Genomic DNA, 12,665 nt, shown 5'->3' on the forward strand with positions numbered 1-12,665 from the left:
TTTGTTAAGCAAATGGAAATGCTCGCGTGGAGCCTGTTTGGTTGCTTGTTTTTATGCTGAGGGACATGTTCAGTGTGTGAAACGCAGCTCGCTGAAGGTGGCGTTCGGCCATATTTGTCCCGGAGCACACTGGGATGATGTAGCCTAGCCGCAGCATGACATCGACAGCATTATAATCCCGCAGACTCACCGGAGTAAAGGAGACGGGTGAGGGAACAGAAAAGGCGCCTTGTCCCCTGAAGCCTTTTTATTAACCCTCTGCTGGCCGTCTAAGATGTGTTAACCTGCAGCTCCACACAGGCGAATCCAGAAACAAGACAAATGACCAAACAGCTTTGAGGATAAAAACAAATCGCTGACCCCCTAGTGGCGAAACCTGGTATTTCACTCATGGGAATTGTTGGCATTTTTGAGAAGCGCAGCCTGGAATGAAAACTGCTAACCCGTTCTTTTAAACGCGTTTCATTTGTGGCTGGAGAAGCGTTATTGGCGCATGTTCAGATGGCGTTTGCCTGAGCGCGTGAGCGCCTATCAGCAGAGGAAATGGCCGAGCTGGGATGCGCTCCTCTAACCCAGGAGCGCCAGATCAATATCGCGGGAGCGGCTGAGTGAACGCGCCTTGATTGCGGAGCCTGTACCGCTCAAACCAGGTTAATGCACCCAGCGGTGATTCATGTTCCTAAAAGCACCACTCAGGGCCTTAAGGAATTGGGAGTTTATTTGAAGTAGCTACTCTGCGCCCTTAGGCATTTTGGAAAGTAGCTGGGGAGACTGCAGCGGCAGGGCGAGGTCCCGGGAGGGTACTCTGCAGTGCCTGCCCTTACTCTGCTGGGAACTCAGCTGAGTCACTCACCTCCCCCAAGAGCCATTAGGCCTGTTTTCACTTTCACTTTACCTCCTCCCTAGTGATCTCTGGGACGACTGACCTGGGACCAGTCTGAAAAGGTCTGGGTAATTACGCCAGCCCGTTCGCATGCTTATCGGACTGTTCTCAGATCAGCCACTGCTCTCGGATTGGCGCTAAAGATGAGCTGTTTGACCTAAGGTAACCCAAGACTGTGGGAAACACCCATAAGTGATGACATGGGTCACATGACCTGGCTCCTAGGTGGGCAGAGAGCCCGTTTTAGGTGGGCGATGTGTTCTCGTGATCTTCGCAGATGTGTCCCTTTATGAGGGCTTGGTTTCACGCCCCCGTGACCTGAGTTGGCCTGCAGCGGGTCAGTGAATCTCTGGCACTGCGTCTGGCTGAGGACGGGAGATGAAAGCTCACGCCCCCTGCTGAATTATTCATGAGCGTCTGTGGGGCAGAGGGGGCAGTGCCAGCAGAGGAGTACTCCGGTAGGTCTGTCCTGGGAGAGAGAAGATGCTGTTTGGCATGTGCTTTGCCAGCCTCCAGAGCTAGAAGGAGGGAGAGAGAGAGAGAAGGAGAGAAGGAGGGAGAGAGGAAGAGGAGGGAGAGAAGGAGAGAGAGAGAGGAAGAGGACGAGAGGGTGCACGGTGCCTGCTGACAGACCTTATCCATCTCCTCACTGCAATACCCCACCCTGATCCCTGCTCTGCCCACATTCACTCACTCACAGCCACGCCCGCACGCACACTCACACACACTCACACACACACACACACACACACACTCACTCACTCACTCACAGCCACGCACACACTCACTCACTCACTCACACACACGCCTGCACACACACACACACACTACACACACACACACACACACACACTCACTCACTCACTCACAGCCACGCACACACTCACTCACTCACTCACACACACGCCTGCACACACACACACACACTACACACACACACGCACGCACACGCACACACACACTACACTGACACACACTACACTGACACACACACACACATGCTCGGCGGTGCGATGGACCCCGTACAGGAATGCAGCGAGGCGGAACGGGCCCCGTGGCGTAGCAACGTAAGTGGCCCCCGGGTGCGATGCGGCACACGCTCAGGACTGCAGCGAAACCCCGACGGAGCGGCACGCCTCCGCTCCCCTCCGCTCTCCTGCTCCCCCCGCCCCCGCCTGCACTTCCCTCCGCTCTCCCACCCCGCTCCCCCGCCCCCGCCTCCACTTCCCTCCGCTCTCCCACCCCGCTCCCCCGCCCCCGCCTCCGCCTCCGCTCTCGATCCCCCCGCCGCCTCCGCTCTCCCGTCCTCCGCTCACCCGCTTCCCTCCGCTCCTCCGCCCCCGCCCCCCGCTCTCGATCCCCCGCCCCCGCAGAGAGGCGTCCGCGGCCTCGGGGTGCTGGGCTCAGAGGGGCTGGAGAGCGTTCGGTCCGTGTGCTGCTGCAGCCGCTGAGGCCCACCCTGCTGCTGCTCCTGCTGGCCGAGGCTGGGCTGTATCCCTGCAGGTTGTGTGTGCTCAAGCCCAGCCTGTGCTAGCATGCTGCTCTGCTCTCTCTTCATGCGCTTAGCCTCTGGCTGTGCGCTGGCCTAGCTCCTGCTCTGCTGTGTCTGTATCGCAGCGTAGTGTAAATGGGATTCGGAAATGCAGTTTTTATGCTGAAATGCTCTATTTGGAGTATAGCCGCAGCTCCTCAGGAATTTAATGACTGCGTTACAAATTTAAGCCGTAAAAACGCCACCCTCTATATTTGTTCGTTTGGCTGTGAACAGAGCCATTTGCCATCTGCGAGCCTCTCAGACGGAGCTACGTTTGATGAATGAAGCTTTTCCACCTCATTGCTGTCGGGTCTGAAATGTGTAATTATATCTCCCCGCTGTTGAGTATTTGGTTACCAAACTTTCTAGCTTTAATAAGTTCGGTTCAGCTGGCAGAAGACTCTGCATTAACAGCAGGGTAATTAGAACTCTAACCTGATTGACCTCAATAGGAGTTTAGTAACGGTTTTTTAATGGTACGAAAATCCAGTTATTGCATGTTGTTATTTCAGCGTATGGAATGGTAAGCTTTTTTCCTTAATAGTCTGAATTTGTCAGTGTTTCTTTTCCTGTTTGTTTACTTTTTTCCCTGTGGAGATGGGCCAGTCATCTGTATCAGCTCATTCCATCTGCTTCACTGGTGCCTGGTCTGTGTAAGAGTGAGCTGTGTGCAGCTGTCATTACTGTCCTGATTCCGTCGGTGTGACCGCCCTGATTCCGTTCGTGTAACTGCTCTGATTCTGTTAGTGTAACTGCCCTGATTCTGTCAGTGTAACTTCCCTGATTCTGTCAGTGTAACGTCCCTGATTCTGTTAGTGTAACTTCCCTGATTCTGTTAGTGTAACTGCCCTGATTCTGTCAGTGTAACTTCCCTGATTCTGTTAGTGTAACTGCCCTGATTCTGTTAGTGTACCTGCACTGATTCCGTTAATGTTACTGCACAGATTCTGTCAGTGTAACTGTCCTGATTCCGTTAGTGTAACTGCCCTGATTCCGTTAGTGTAACTGCCCTGATTCCATCAGTGTAACTTCCCTGATTCTGTTAGTGTAACTGCTCTGATTTCATCAGCATAAGGGAGAGGAGTCGTCCATCTCTGTGGTTGATCATCACAAGTAGTAGTTTAGGAAATTGTTGACTCTAGGTTCTGAAAACTTGAAAAAAGGTCGCAGCTAATGCATTTAGGATCGTCCCCGATTTGTCGCTTTGTCACATGAAGTTTAATTGCGGTTTAATGGCATCAAGATAATTTCCTTCTCTGCCATTACCTAATGGAAAACATGAGGGACTGGGATCTTAGATTTTAATATTCTGTAGTTCCACGTGTGGGGGGAGGTCCCACTGCAGTTGTCAGTCTTTTCATTGAGCAGAGGTGTAACATGGAAATAAGACCAGCTGCGATCAGTGGTTTTCATAAACACAGAGGGATTTTCCTCCTTACTTCGCGCCTCTCATATCGACCGCGTATCCACGCTCAGCGGCCTCTGGGGATTGTGGGGCTCTCCTGTTTTTAGTTCAGGCAGGTCAGACCATTTCAGCTCTTATCGAATCGGTCCCGTTGTAATACCTGCGATATGGCGGTGCTGGCCTGCAGCCACTGCTGCTGACTGCAGTCTGCTTCCCAGGCTGAGGAGATGGAGCCGGGGGAGCCTCTCTGTGTTTTCCATCCGTCTCACAAGACCGCTTCTTCCCTCCTTCCTGTGGTTAATGTCTGGTTTTGTTATATTACAGACATTTTAACAGTATTCCTGAGCAGACGCCCTTATTTAGACCGTAATCTTATCCATACATCTATCCAATAAAACAGTGCCGGTCATTAGGACCGTATTACTCATTCGTTTGCCGGGTTGTTTGAGTGTTTGAGTGGTTAAAGAGCTGCTTGATTGGTAAATGGTAAATGGACTGCATTTATATAGCGCTTTTATCCAAAGCGCTTTACAATTGATGCCTCTCATTTGCCAGAGCAGTTAGGGGTTAGGAGTTAGGTGTTAGGTGTCTTGCTCAAGGACACTTCGACATGCCCAGGGTGGGGTTTGAACCGGCAACCCTCCGACTGCCAGACAGTCGGTCTTACCTCCTGAGCTATGTCGCCCCGTTGATTGTCTCGCGCTGGTCCTGGTTAAAGAAGCGTGTCGTCATGGCGCTAGCGGTAAGCTGTGAAAGGCCCTCCACTCTGCTGAATGCCTGAATGTGATGTGATGCGCAGGGTGGCGTGCGTGTCTTCCGCGCGCATCTGTTCTGTGTTCCTGTAAAGGGTGTGAAGCTGGAGCAGTGGAGGTCTGGAGCTTTGCTGAAGGGTGCATCGGCTGTTTTACACCTGAGAGCTGGTGGCAGCAGTTCCTCAGGGAGTCTGTTCGCCCAGACAGACAGACAGGCACAGACAGACAGACAGACAGACTTGTCTCAGCCATGGCAACGCACCGGTCGGGCGTGTCCCCAGCACGGGTCAGACGTTTTTTCACTCCCACCCATTACTGAGTGTGAGGAGTTCCCCAAGCGCCAGCTGGTGGCTAAATGTCCTGCTACACACCTATGTTTGGCCGGCTAGTTTAGACTTCAGATAGAGCAGAGTAAAGGCTAATTCATTTAGCAACAATGATGGTATCGGAACAATCCGTCTCTCTGCCTCAAACCCCGGTTGCTAGCTGGCTACTTTTCTCACCCGGCTGGCTAATCAGAAATGAGGAGACCCTCCATGTGAGCGTGTAGCCCGTGAGCTGGACCGCTCGGATTGATCTGGAATGTGTCATTCCCGGGTCTCATGATTGGCATTGTGTTGTTTTTCCCCTCACGCACGAACAGAGCATTCCTCTCTATGGAGCTGCGCACTGCTGCTTTTTGAGAGCTCTTACATAAGCGTAAGAGCCCAGAAGAGCCCTTCACGTTTTTAGGAAATATGTAAATATTTCACTGTTGCGGTGCTCTGTTGTTACACTCGCAGTGAAGGAAAGACTCAAAAGGTGAGTTACATAACCTGAATAGGTTCTGAGATCGCATTCACCTACCATAGGTTTACAATAATTCATGAGGTTTTACAACTGTATAATTGTAAATACTTTTACTAGCATAGTACACTACCACAGCTAGTAAAAGTATTTACAATTATACAGTTGTAAAACCTCGTGAATTATTGTAAACCTCTAAATTATAGGCTACATTGCTTCACCCAAAGTGAGATCAGTGTTTATAACTACTAAATGTGGAAGCCTGGTGTTGGTCATTTTCCAAAATGACGTACGTTCAGTGGCATTTTATTACCCTTCTGTAGAACTGTGTGTCATTGTTGAATTCCTTAAGGAAGTAGGCACTGGCATTGTGGGTACAGGAGCTCTTTGTGGCCTTATGAGAGGTTGGTCATATTGGGCAGTGATGGACTGTGGTTCAACTGCTCCTTATTGTTATCTGAAATTCCTGTGTTGATATTGTTTGTACCTGTTATGTGAAATGACATTGTGTTGCGGTCAGTCATCAACTGTGTTGACATTTCATGCCCTGTTAAAATTTTCCCACTCCTCTATGGTTTTATTGCATTTAGCTAATTCTAACCCTGGCCTGCCTGCACTTGTTTACCCAGGATCTGAGTAATGTGTGAAGACAGAAGGTCCATCATAGCTGTGCTCAGGGGGTCTACTTGCACGCTTTTCCTTACTGTTTTCACGCTGCCTGCAGCTTTAAATGGTGAGCAGGCACACACAGCTACATGCACAGGCTCACTGTCCTGCGGCAGCAGCAGAGGGAGGGGCACCGAGGGGCTCCTCGGCTGTCAAACTGACCCCGGGTCAGCCGCAGCTGCGCACATTCGGTAACCAGGCAACCTTTCTGAAGGGCCCTTAGCCCCCGCAGCAGGTGCCTGTGAGCGAGGCCAGCTGAGGCCCGGCTCATAGCGATTTTAATGGCTTCCCTACTGTCCTAGCGTGTGTCCTAGCGTACCTAAGATCACACGCCCTGTTGTCTCCCGCCCAGGTTGCAATCTTGTGTGCGTGCGTGCGTGTGTGTGTGTGTGTGTGTGCGTGTGTGTGTGTGTCAGAGTGAGAGTGAGAGTGAGAATGAGTGTGAGTGTGTGTGCGTGTGTGTGTGTGTGTGTGTGTGTGTGTGTGTGTGCTGAGAGTGAGTGTGTGTGCGTGCACGTGCGCCTGTGCGTGTGTGTGTGTGTGTGTGTGCGCGTGCGTGTGTGTCTGAGAGTGAGTGTGCGTGCGTGCGTGTGCGTGTGTGTGCGCGTGTGTGCGTGTGTGTCTGAGAGTGAGTGTGTGTGCGTGCGCGTGCGCCTGTGTGTGTGTGTGTGTGTGCGTGTGTGTGTGTATGTGTGTGTCTGAGAGTGAGTGTGTGTGCGTGTGCGTGCGCCTGTGCGTGTGTGTGTCCGTGTGTGTGAGCGTGCCCTTTCTCCGCTCACGGCTGCGTTCTGTGCTCCCGCAGGCGGAGTCCGGCTACGGCTCCGAGTCCAGCCTCCGTCGCCATGGCTCCATGCTGTCCCTCACGTCCGCGGCCAGCGGCTACTCCGCCACCTCCACGTCATCCTTCAAGGTGAGGGCCCGGCTCCACCTGCTGAGCGCGCTCACTGTGGGCGTGCGCCTCCTGTGTTACTGAGCCAGGCCTCCCACACGTGCGCAATATACTTTAACTTCTTTAAGCTTGTTTCCCATTTAAATGACAGGACAGACTGTGCGTACGGTGCATATTCAAACTAGTAACCAGTAAAACGGTGAGCGAACTCGCTCTGTTTGTGTTTTGCCAGAAAGGACACAGCTTGCGCGAGAAGCTGGCCGAAATGGAGACGTTCCGGGACATTCTGTGCCGACAGGTGGACACGCTGCAGAAATACTTCGACGCCTGCGCCGACGTGTCTAAAGACGAGTTCCAGAGGGACAAAGGTGGGCCTGGGGTTCATTTTCACTTTCACTACGTATCAAGAAAATTGATATTCCACTAAGATGCTATGAGGGGGAAAAAAGCCTGTTGCTGCTTGTTATTATTGCTGCTGTTTATTATTGCTGCTAGTTATTCAGAATGCACTCCAGGGGTTTCTGAACCGTTATCACTCCAGGGGTCTTGTCACGGCTAAAGACATATCCAGTATCGATTTTTCCTTCTTTCGTTTTTCATGTTTTTTTTTTTTTTGCTAAATCTATCGGAGCACATTTTTCGGGGTTTTCACAGCTCCGGCGAGCGTTAAGTGAAACGCACGGCAGTAATAAAAACACCGCGTGAACCCGGGCCAGGGAGGGGAAAGAGGTTGCCGGAGGGAGGTTGGCTCCACGTGAGGTTTGGAGTATCTCTCTCCTGGAAGCAGAAGCAGGGGAGAAAAAGCACCTGCAGCGCGCGGTCTGCGGCTCGGAGGGGGAATGCGTCGACGCGGCGCAGCGCGCGCGCGCTCGGGGAATGCGAGAAGGGGCACGCGTCTGCCCACTCCGCCGCCCGCGGTCGCGCAGAATGCGGCCAGTCATCGCCGGGCGCGGCGTCTGCTCCTGGCAGCGGGCTCTCCTCTGTGCAGCACAGGCCGGGGCTGTTCAGCAGCAGGAAGAGTCGCCCGCTTCTTTTGTTTGGCTTTGGAGAGTCCGGTTTTTTTTTCCGTCCCCCCCCCCCCCCCCCCGGCCTTCGGCAGAAGCAGCGCTTTTATGTTCAGCGGCCGTACCGAGGCGCCCGGTCGGCACGGTAACGGACCCGGTGCGTGAGCGGGCCGGGCGGCGCCCGACCTGCCCGCCGCGCCGCCGCCGGTGACCCCGTGGGCGAGAGAGGACTAGCGTGTGCTCTCTCTCTCTCTCTCTCTCTCTTCAGTCGTGGAGGACGATGAAGACGACTTCCCCACCACTCGCCCCGACGGAGAGTTCGTGCACAACAACAACGGCAGCAAGGAGAAACGTGAGTGTGAGCCGCGGGCTCTTCAGCCGTGGCGTGCCTGACGCGTTTATTTTACCGCGCGTCTGCGCTCGGAAACAAGCAGCTTGATTATCTTAGGCTTTAACACGCGCGTACGAAAATGACAGATATTGAGGGCAGAAAAATGTGTATGTAACTTCACATTAACCTTACTGACAAATTGCTTCTGGAGTGTATTTGGCTGTGTGGTGTGCTCTGGCCTGTGTTTGTGGTTTCGGGAGAATAATGGTCTTGTTTAAACGTTGTTTTGCTCAGGCGCTGTAGACCTGCATCCTGGCAGAGAGAGTTCTGTTTCCTGCCGTTGCTTTTCTGTAACTCTTCTCTCTGCTCTTCTCACTTTTTAACTGAAAGAAGCTGAATCTTAGTGACTGCCCAGGTAAGGATCTGACACACATGTTGCTTTGTTCCAGTGTTTCAGTCTCTGAGCCCCAAAGGAATGAATGGGATTGACTTTAAAGGGGAGGCGATCACATTCAAGGCCACCACTGCTGGGATACTGGCCACTCTCTCTCACTGCATCGACCTCATGGTGAAGCGGGAGGACAGCTGGCAGAAGAGAGTGGATAAGGTAGAGTCTGAGGAAGCCCTATCTCAGCCACATGCCCGCACCTCATCATTAACACTGTAAATGTGCCACTGCATCAGTAACACTGTAAATGTGCCACTGCATCAGTAACACTGTAAATGTGCCACTGCATCAGTAACACTGTAAATGTGCCACTGCATCAGTAACACTGTGAATGTGCCACTGCATCAGTACAGCACAGTCCTGTAGCTCACCAGTAACACTGTGAATGTGCCACTGCATCAGTACAGCACAGTCCTGTAGCTCACCAGTAACACTGTGAATGTGCCACTGCATCAGTACAGCACAGTCCTGTAGCTCACCAGTAACACTGTGAATGTGCCACTGCATCAGTACAGCACAGTCCTGTAGCTCACCAGTAACACTGTGAATGTGCCACTGCATCAGTACAGCACAGTCCTGTAGCTCACCAGTAACACTGTAAATGTGCCACTGTAGCTCACCAGTAACACTGTAAATGTGCCACTGTAGCTCACCAGTAACACTGTGAATGTGCCACTGCATCAGTACAGCACAGCCGTTAACGATAATGGTAGAAATAAAGTACGACGATGTATACGGTTTCTAGAACGCGCTGGGATCATTGATTAAACAGTAAACATTCTGTAAAACTGATTTCTTCTGGGTTTTTTTCCAGTTTCTATGAATTTTAAGTAGTTTGCTGTGACTGCTCTGTGACTTCAGCCAATATTTTTCGTGACAAACACCCAGCCTTAATTAATTGTTTTGGCGCTGTTCTGGAGATGCCGTATGAAATGAGACTTGGTATAAACCTGACTGCCAACAGGACTGCCTTCGGAGTTCAGACTTCAGTTCAATAATTTGAAATCGTGATTAGTGGTTTCCATGGCGATGCAAAATTGGTCTTATCGGAGATTGCTCACAGCTCCATTATTCTTGGAAGATTGCTCATCTGTGGATTTCACAAGTGGGTAATGAGATAAGAGAAGGGCTCTCACGTTGGATCTGTCCTGCAGGGAGTGGACACCGGCGGCAGGGGGAGAGCGAGCGGTGGACGTGTGTGGGTGTGTCACACTGCTTTCTTTAGGGCCTCTCTGTCAGACTGCGGTTTGTTACGTCTGTGGCCGTCTGATTTCCATACGCGAGGCCGTGTGCGTCATCTGTCTGCATGTCCTGAGACGTATAGAGAAAGACAGCTCGTGGATTGTCGTCAGCAGTGAGAGTTCAGCAGTGGCGGAGCGGTTAGCTTACCGGGACACTGAAGCTGATTCATTTTTGGTTCATTTTTAATTGCGGTGCCAATTTAGCAAAACGCTTCCATTTTTCATTGTCATAGGGTGGTCCATGCAGCCAGTGATATCGCAGGTCAAGTGTTTCTGGGAGCTGGAGCAGCTCAGATCAGCTGGTATTTGCAGGTGTGAAAGGCCTTCCAGGCATGACCCACCTCTCACTACTTCTGCTCCCCTATCTGGTTCTTCCAGCTCTCTCTGGTTTGAGGGGGAAAGGGGTGGCAGTTTCAGGTTTCCCTTTTGTGTCGGGGTCTGTGTTTGGCCAAAGGCGGGGTTTCCGAACTTTGGACCTCCAGATCCACCGTGCGGCAAACTCCCGACAGGTCCAGACCCAGAACAGGCTCGGCTCATCCAGTTGTGTTTCTGCACATAGCTCTTGGAGATGCCTCTAGATTTGCTCCCCTTTCTGATCTGCCATTCCTAAGACAGTCCTGTGTGTCCTGTGCTCGTTTGATCCTGCATCTTGAGAACATCTTAAGGAGGTGCGTATTTTAGATCATTGACCGTCCCTCCCAAATGCGCACAGTACTACGGGTGCGAGGGTCCGAGAGTGCGTTGTGCTGTTCGTTTTGTAATGTTTGTAATGAGTGATGCGGTGTGTCTGATGAATCCTCTCTGCTGTGTGTGTGCGCGTGTGTGTGTGTGCGTGTGTGTGCGTGTGTGTGTGTGTACGTGCGCGCAGGAAATGGAGAAGAGGAGGCGCGTGGAGGAGGCCTGCAAGTCTGCCATGACGGAGCTGAAGAAGAAGTCTCATTTCGGAGGCCCTGATTATGAGGTACGGGGTCCGCCTCGCTCGCCTCGCTGGTCTCCCCCGGGGGCTCACGGCCCTTATCTGAGGCCCTCCATCAGCACAAAACGCCGCTACAACGCTGAGACCCCCCCCTGCTTCAGGACAGGCGCACGAGCGCGACATCTTGATTGGGTCTCTTGTTTCCTGAACCGCTGCTTGTTTACATGTAATTTAATCCTCCTGTTTCAGGAAGGGCCGAACAGCCTAATTAACGAAGAGGAGTTTTTCGATGCTGTTGAAGCTGCCCTCGACAGGCAAGACAAGATAGAAGAACAGGTAACGGTAAATCAATTTTTCCTTCTTCTCTAAATAAATGTGTCTATTCGTTAAGAGTCCTGTCATTTTCCTCAGTTTTTGTTCAGTCTGAATAATGTGTTGTTCAAAGAGTAAACCTTGGAGTGGAATGGTTGAATTCTACATTTAGTACTACCCTAAGAAACTGACAGTAAGAATAAAAAATAAATATGAGCATTGGACTGCAACCTGGAGGTTGTAGTTCCTTGGGCTTTCCACTGCCTTCTGTGTGTGACTGAACTACAAACATACAAGTGGAGGCTTGGTTCATCCCTGCAGTATGGCAGGGCCATGGGCGGAGGGTTTGCACCTGCTCCCTGGAGCCACCAATCTGGCGAGAGTGAGAGGTTTCAGTTTCTCTGGCTCTTTAAGACCTATTCGTAAAATCAATAAGGCGAATTATATTGTTGTTGTTTGCATTTAGTTTAGAGGATTTTGTAAAGAAATGGAATGGGTCAGAGTACCCTGCAGAACATCCTGTCCTTTGACCTGGCCCTTTGTGCTGTGTTCATGCACACAAAGCCACGCCTTGTTTTTGTGGAGCAGCGTTGGTGTAACGCCTCTGTCCCCATGTCCCCGCAGTCCCACGCCGAGAAGTCCCGGCTCCACCGGAGCACCCCCCCGCCCTCCGGAGATGCCTACTCCATCATCGGCACCCACAGGTTCGCCCAGAAGGTGAGCCCCTCCCCCCCCCCTCCCGCCACTCAAACAGGCGTTTGCCTCCCTGTGCTGCAGTTCAGGAATGACCCGTATCCACGAGTGTGCATCTCTGCCCAGTCCCAGCATTTCTGCGTTATAACGCGTTATAATGCATTATAATGCAGAGCCCCGGGAGGCGGGGCTGGGATCGGTGGCCGTGCTGGTGTTGAAAGGTGCTGTCGGTGTGATTGGGGTCATGAGGGGGTGGTGAGGGGGTCGTGAGGGGGTCCTGAGGGGGGTCGTGAGGGACGACGCGGTCACTGAGCTCGCCGTCTCTTCTGTCCCGTCCCCTCGCTGTAGCCCTATAGTTGCGCTCCCTCCGTGGCTTCCGCTGACGTAGCCGTTGCCCCTGACGATGCTCACAGATTCGGCGCGCAGGTATGGTATCCACGCATAGCGCCACTGCCCCGCACCTGTGCCCCTGCGCCCCCCCCCCCCCCCCCCCCCCCCCCCAAGTGCTCGCGGTGTGTGTCCCCTCTCCATTTGACCCTTCTGAGAATGCACACCGACAGTCAACTACCACACGCAAGCGTACTCCTTTAGGTATTAACCTCTTCCAGTTAACCGCCCTGCTCGTTTTGCTTGTGATCTATCAAGATTTGGTCTATGGATAAAGGAACTCTCTAATACAGCTTGTAAAGAGGAGAAATGGTTTCATGTGAATGTTGTGCTGGGATAAGATTGAATATGTTTCTTGTAAAGGTCCATATTTAATCTCATCAGGATGAAACTGGAGCTTCATCGCTTGTGCTATTGT

General features: G+C 52.1%; 1 protein-coding gene across 2 annotated transcripts in view; it reads left to right on the forward strand.

Moving 5' to 3' along the window:
* LOC118212699 (ceramide transfer protein) overlaps positions 1 to 12,665 on the forward strand; it is a 40,706-nt gene that overhangs the window by 21,734 nt on the left and 6,307 nt on the right. Inside the window, exons 4-10 of one of the 2 annotated variants that reach the window (XM_035390879.1) lie at positions 6,829 to 6,936; positions 7,148 to 7,283; positions 8,188 to 8,271; positions 8,700 to 8,857; positions 10,808 to 10,900; positions 11,105 to 11,197; positions 11,792 to 11,884. In XM_035390879.1, the coding sequence (XP_035246770.1) occupies positions 6,829 to 6,936; positions 7,148 to 7,283; positions 8,188 to 8,271; positions 8,700 to 8,857; positions 10,808 to 10,900; positions 11,105 to 11,197; positions 11,792 to 11,884 (765 nt within the window). The remainder of the gene's footprint in view (positions 1 to 6,828; positions 6,937 to 7,147; positions 7,284 to 8,187; positions 8,272 to 8,699; positions 8,858 to 10,807; positions 10,901 to 11,104; positions 11,198 to 11,791; positions 11,885 to 12,665) is intronic. The other variant, XM_035390880.1, reaches the window with a different exon arrangement.

Source organism: Anguilla anguilla, chromosome 14 (assembly GCF_013347855.1).
Source record: "Anguilla anguilla isolate fAngAng1 chromosome 14, fAngAng1.pri, whole genome shotgun sequence".
NCBI classification, from domain to species: Eukaryota; Metazoa; Chordata; class Actinopteri; order Anguilliformes; family Anguillidae; genus Anguilla; species Anguilla anguilla.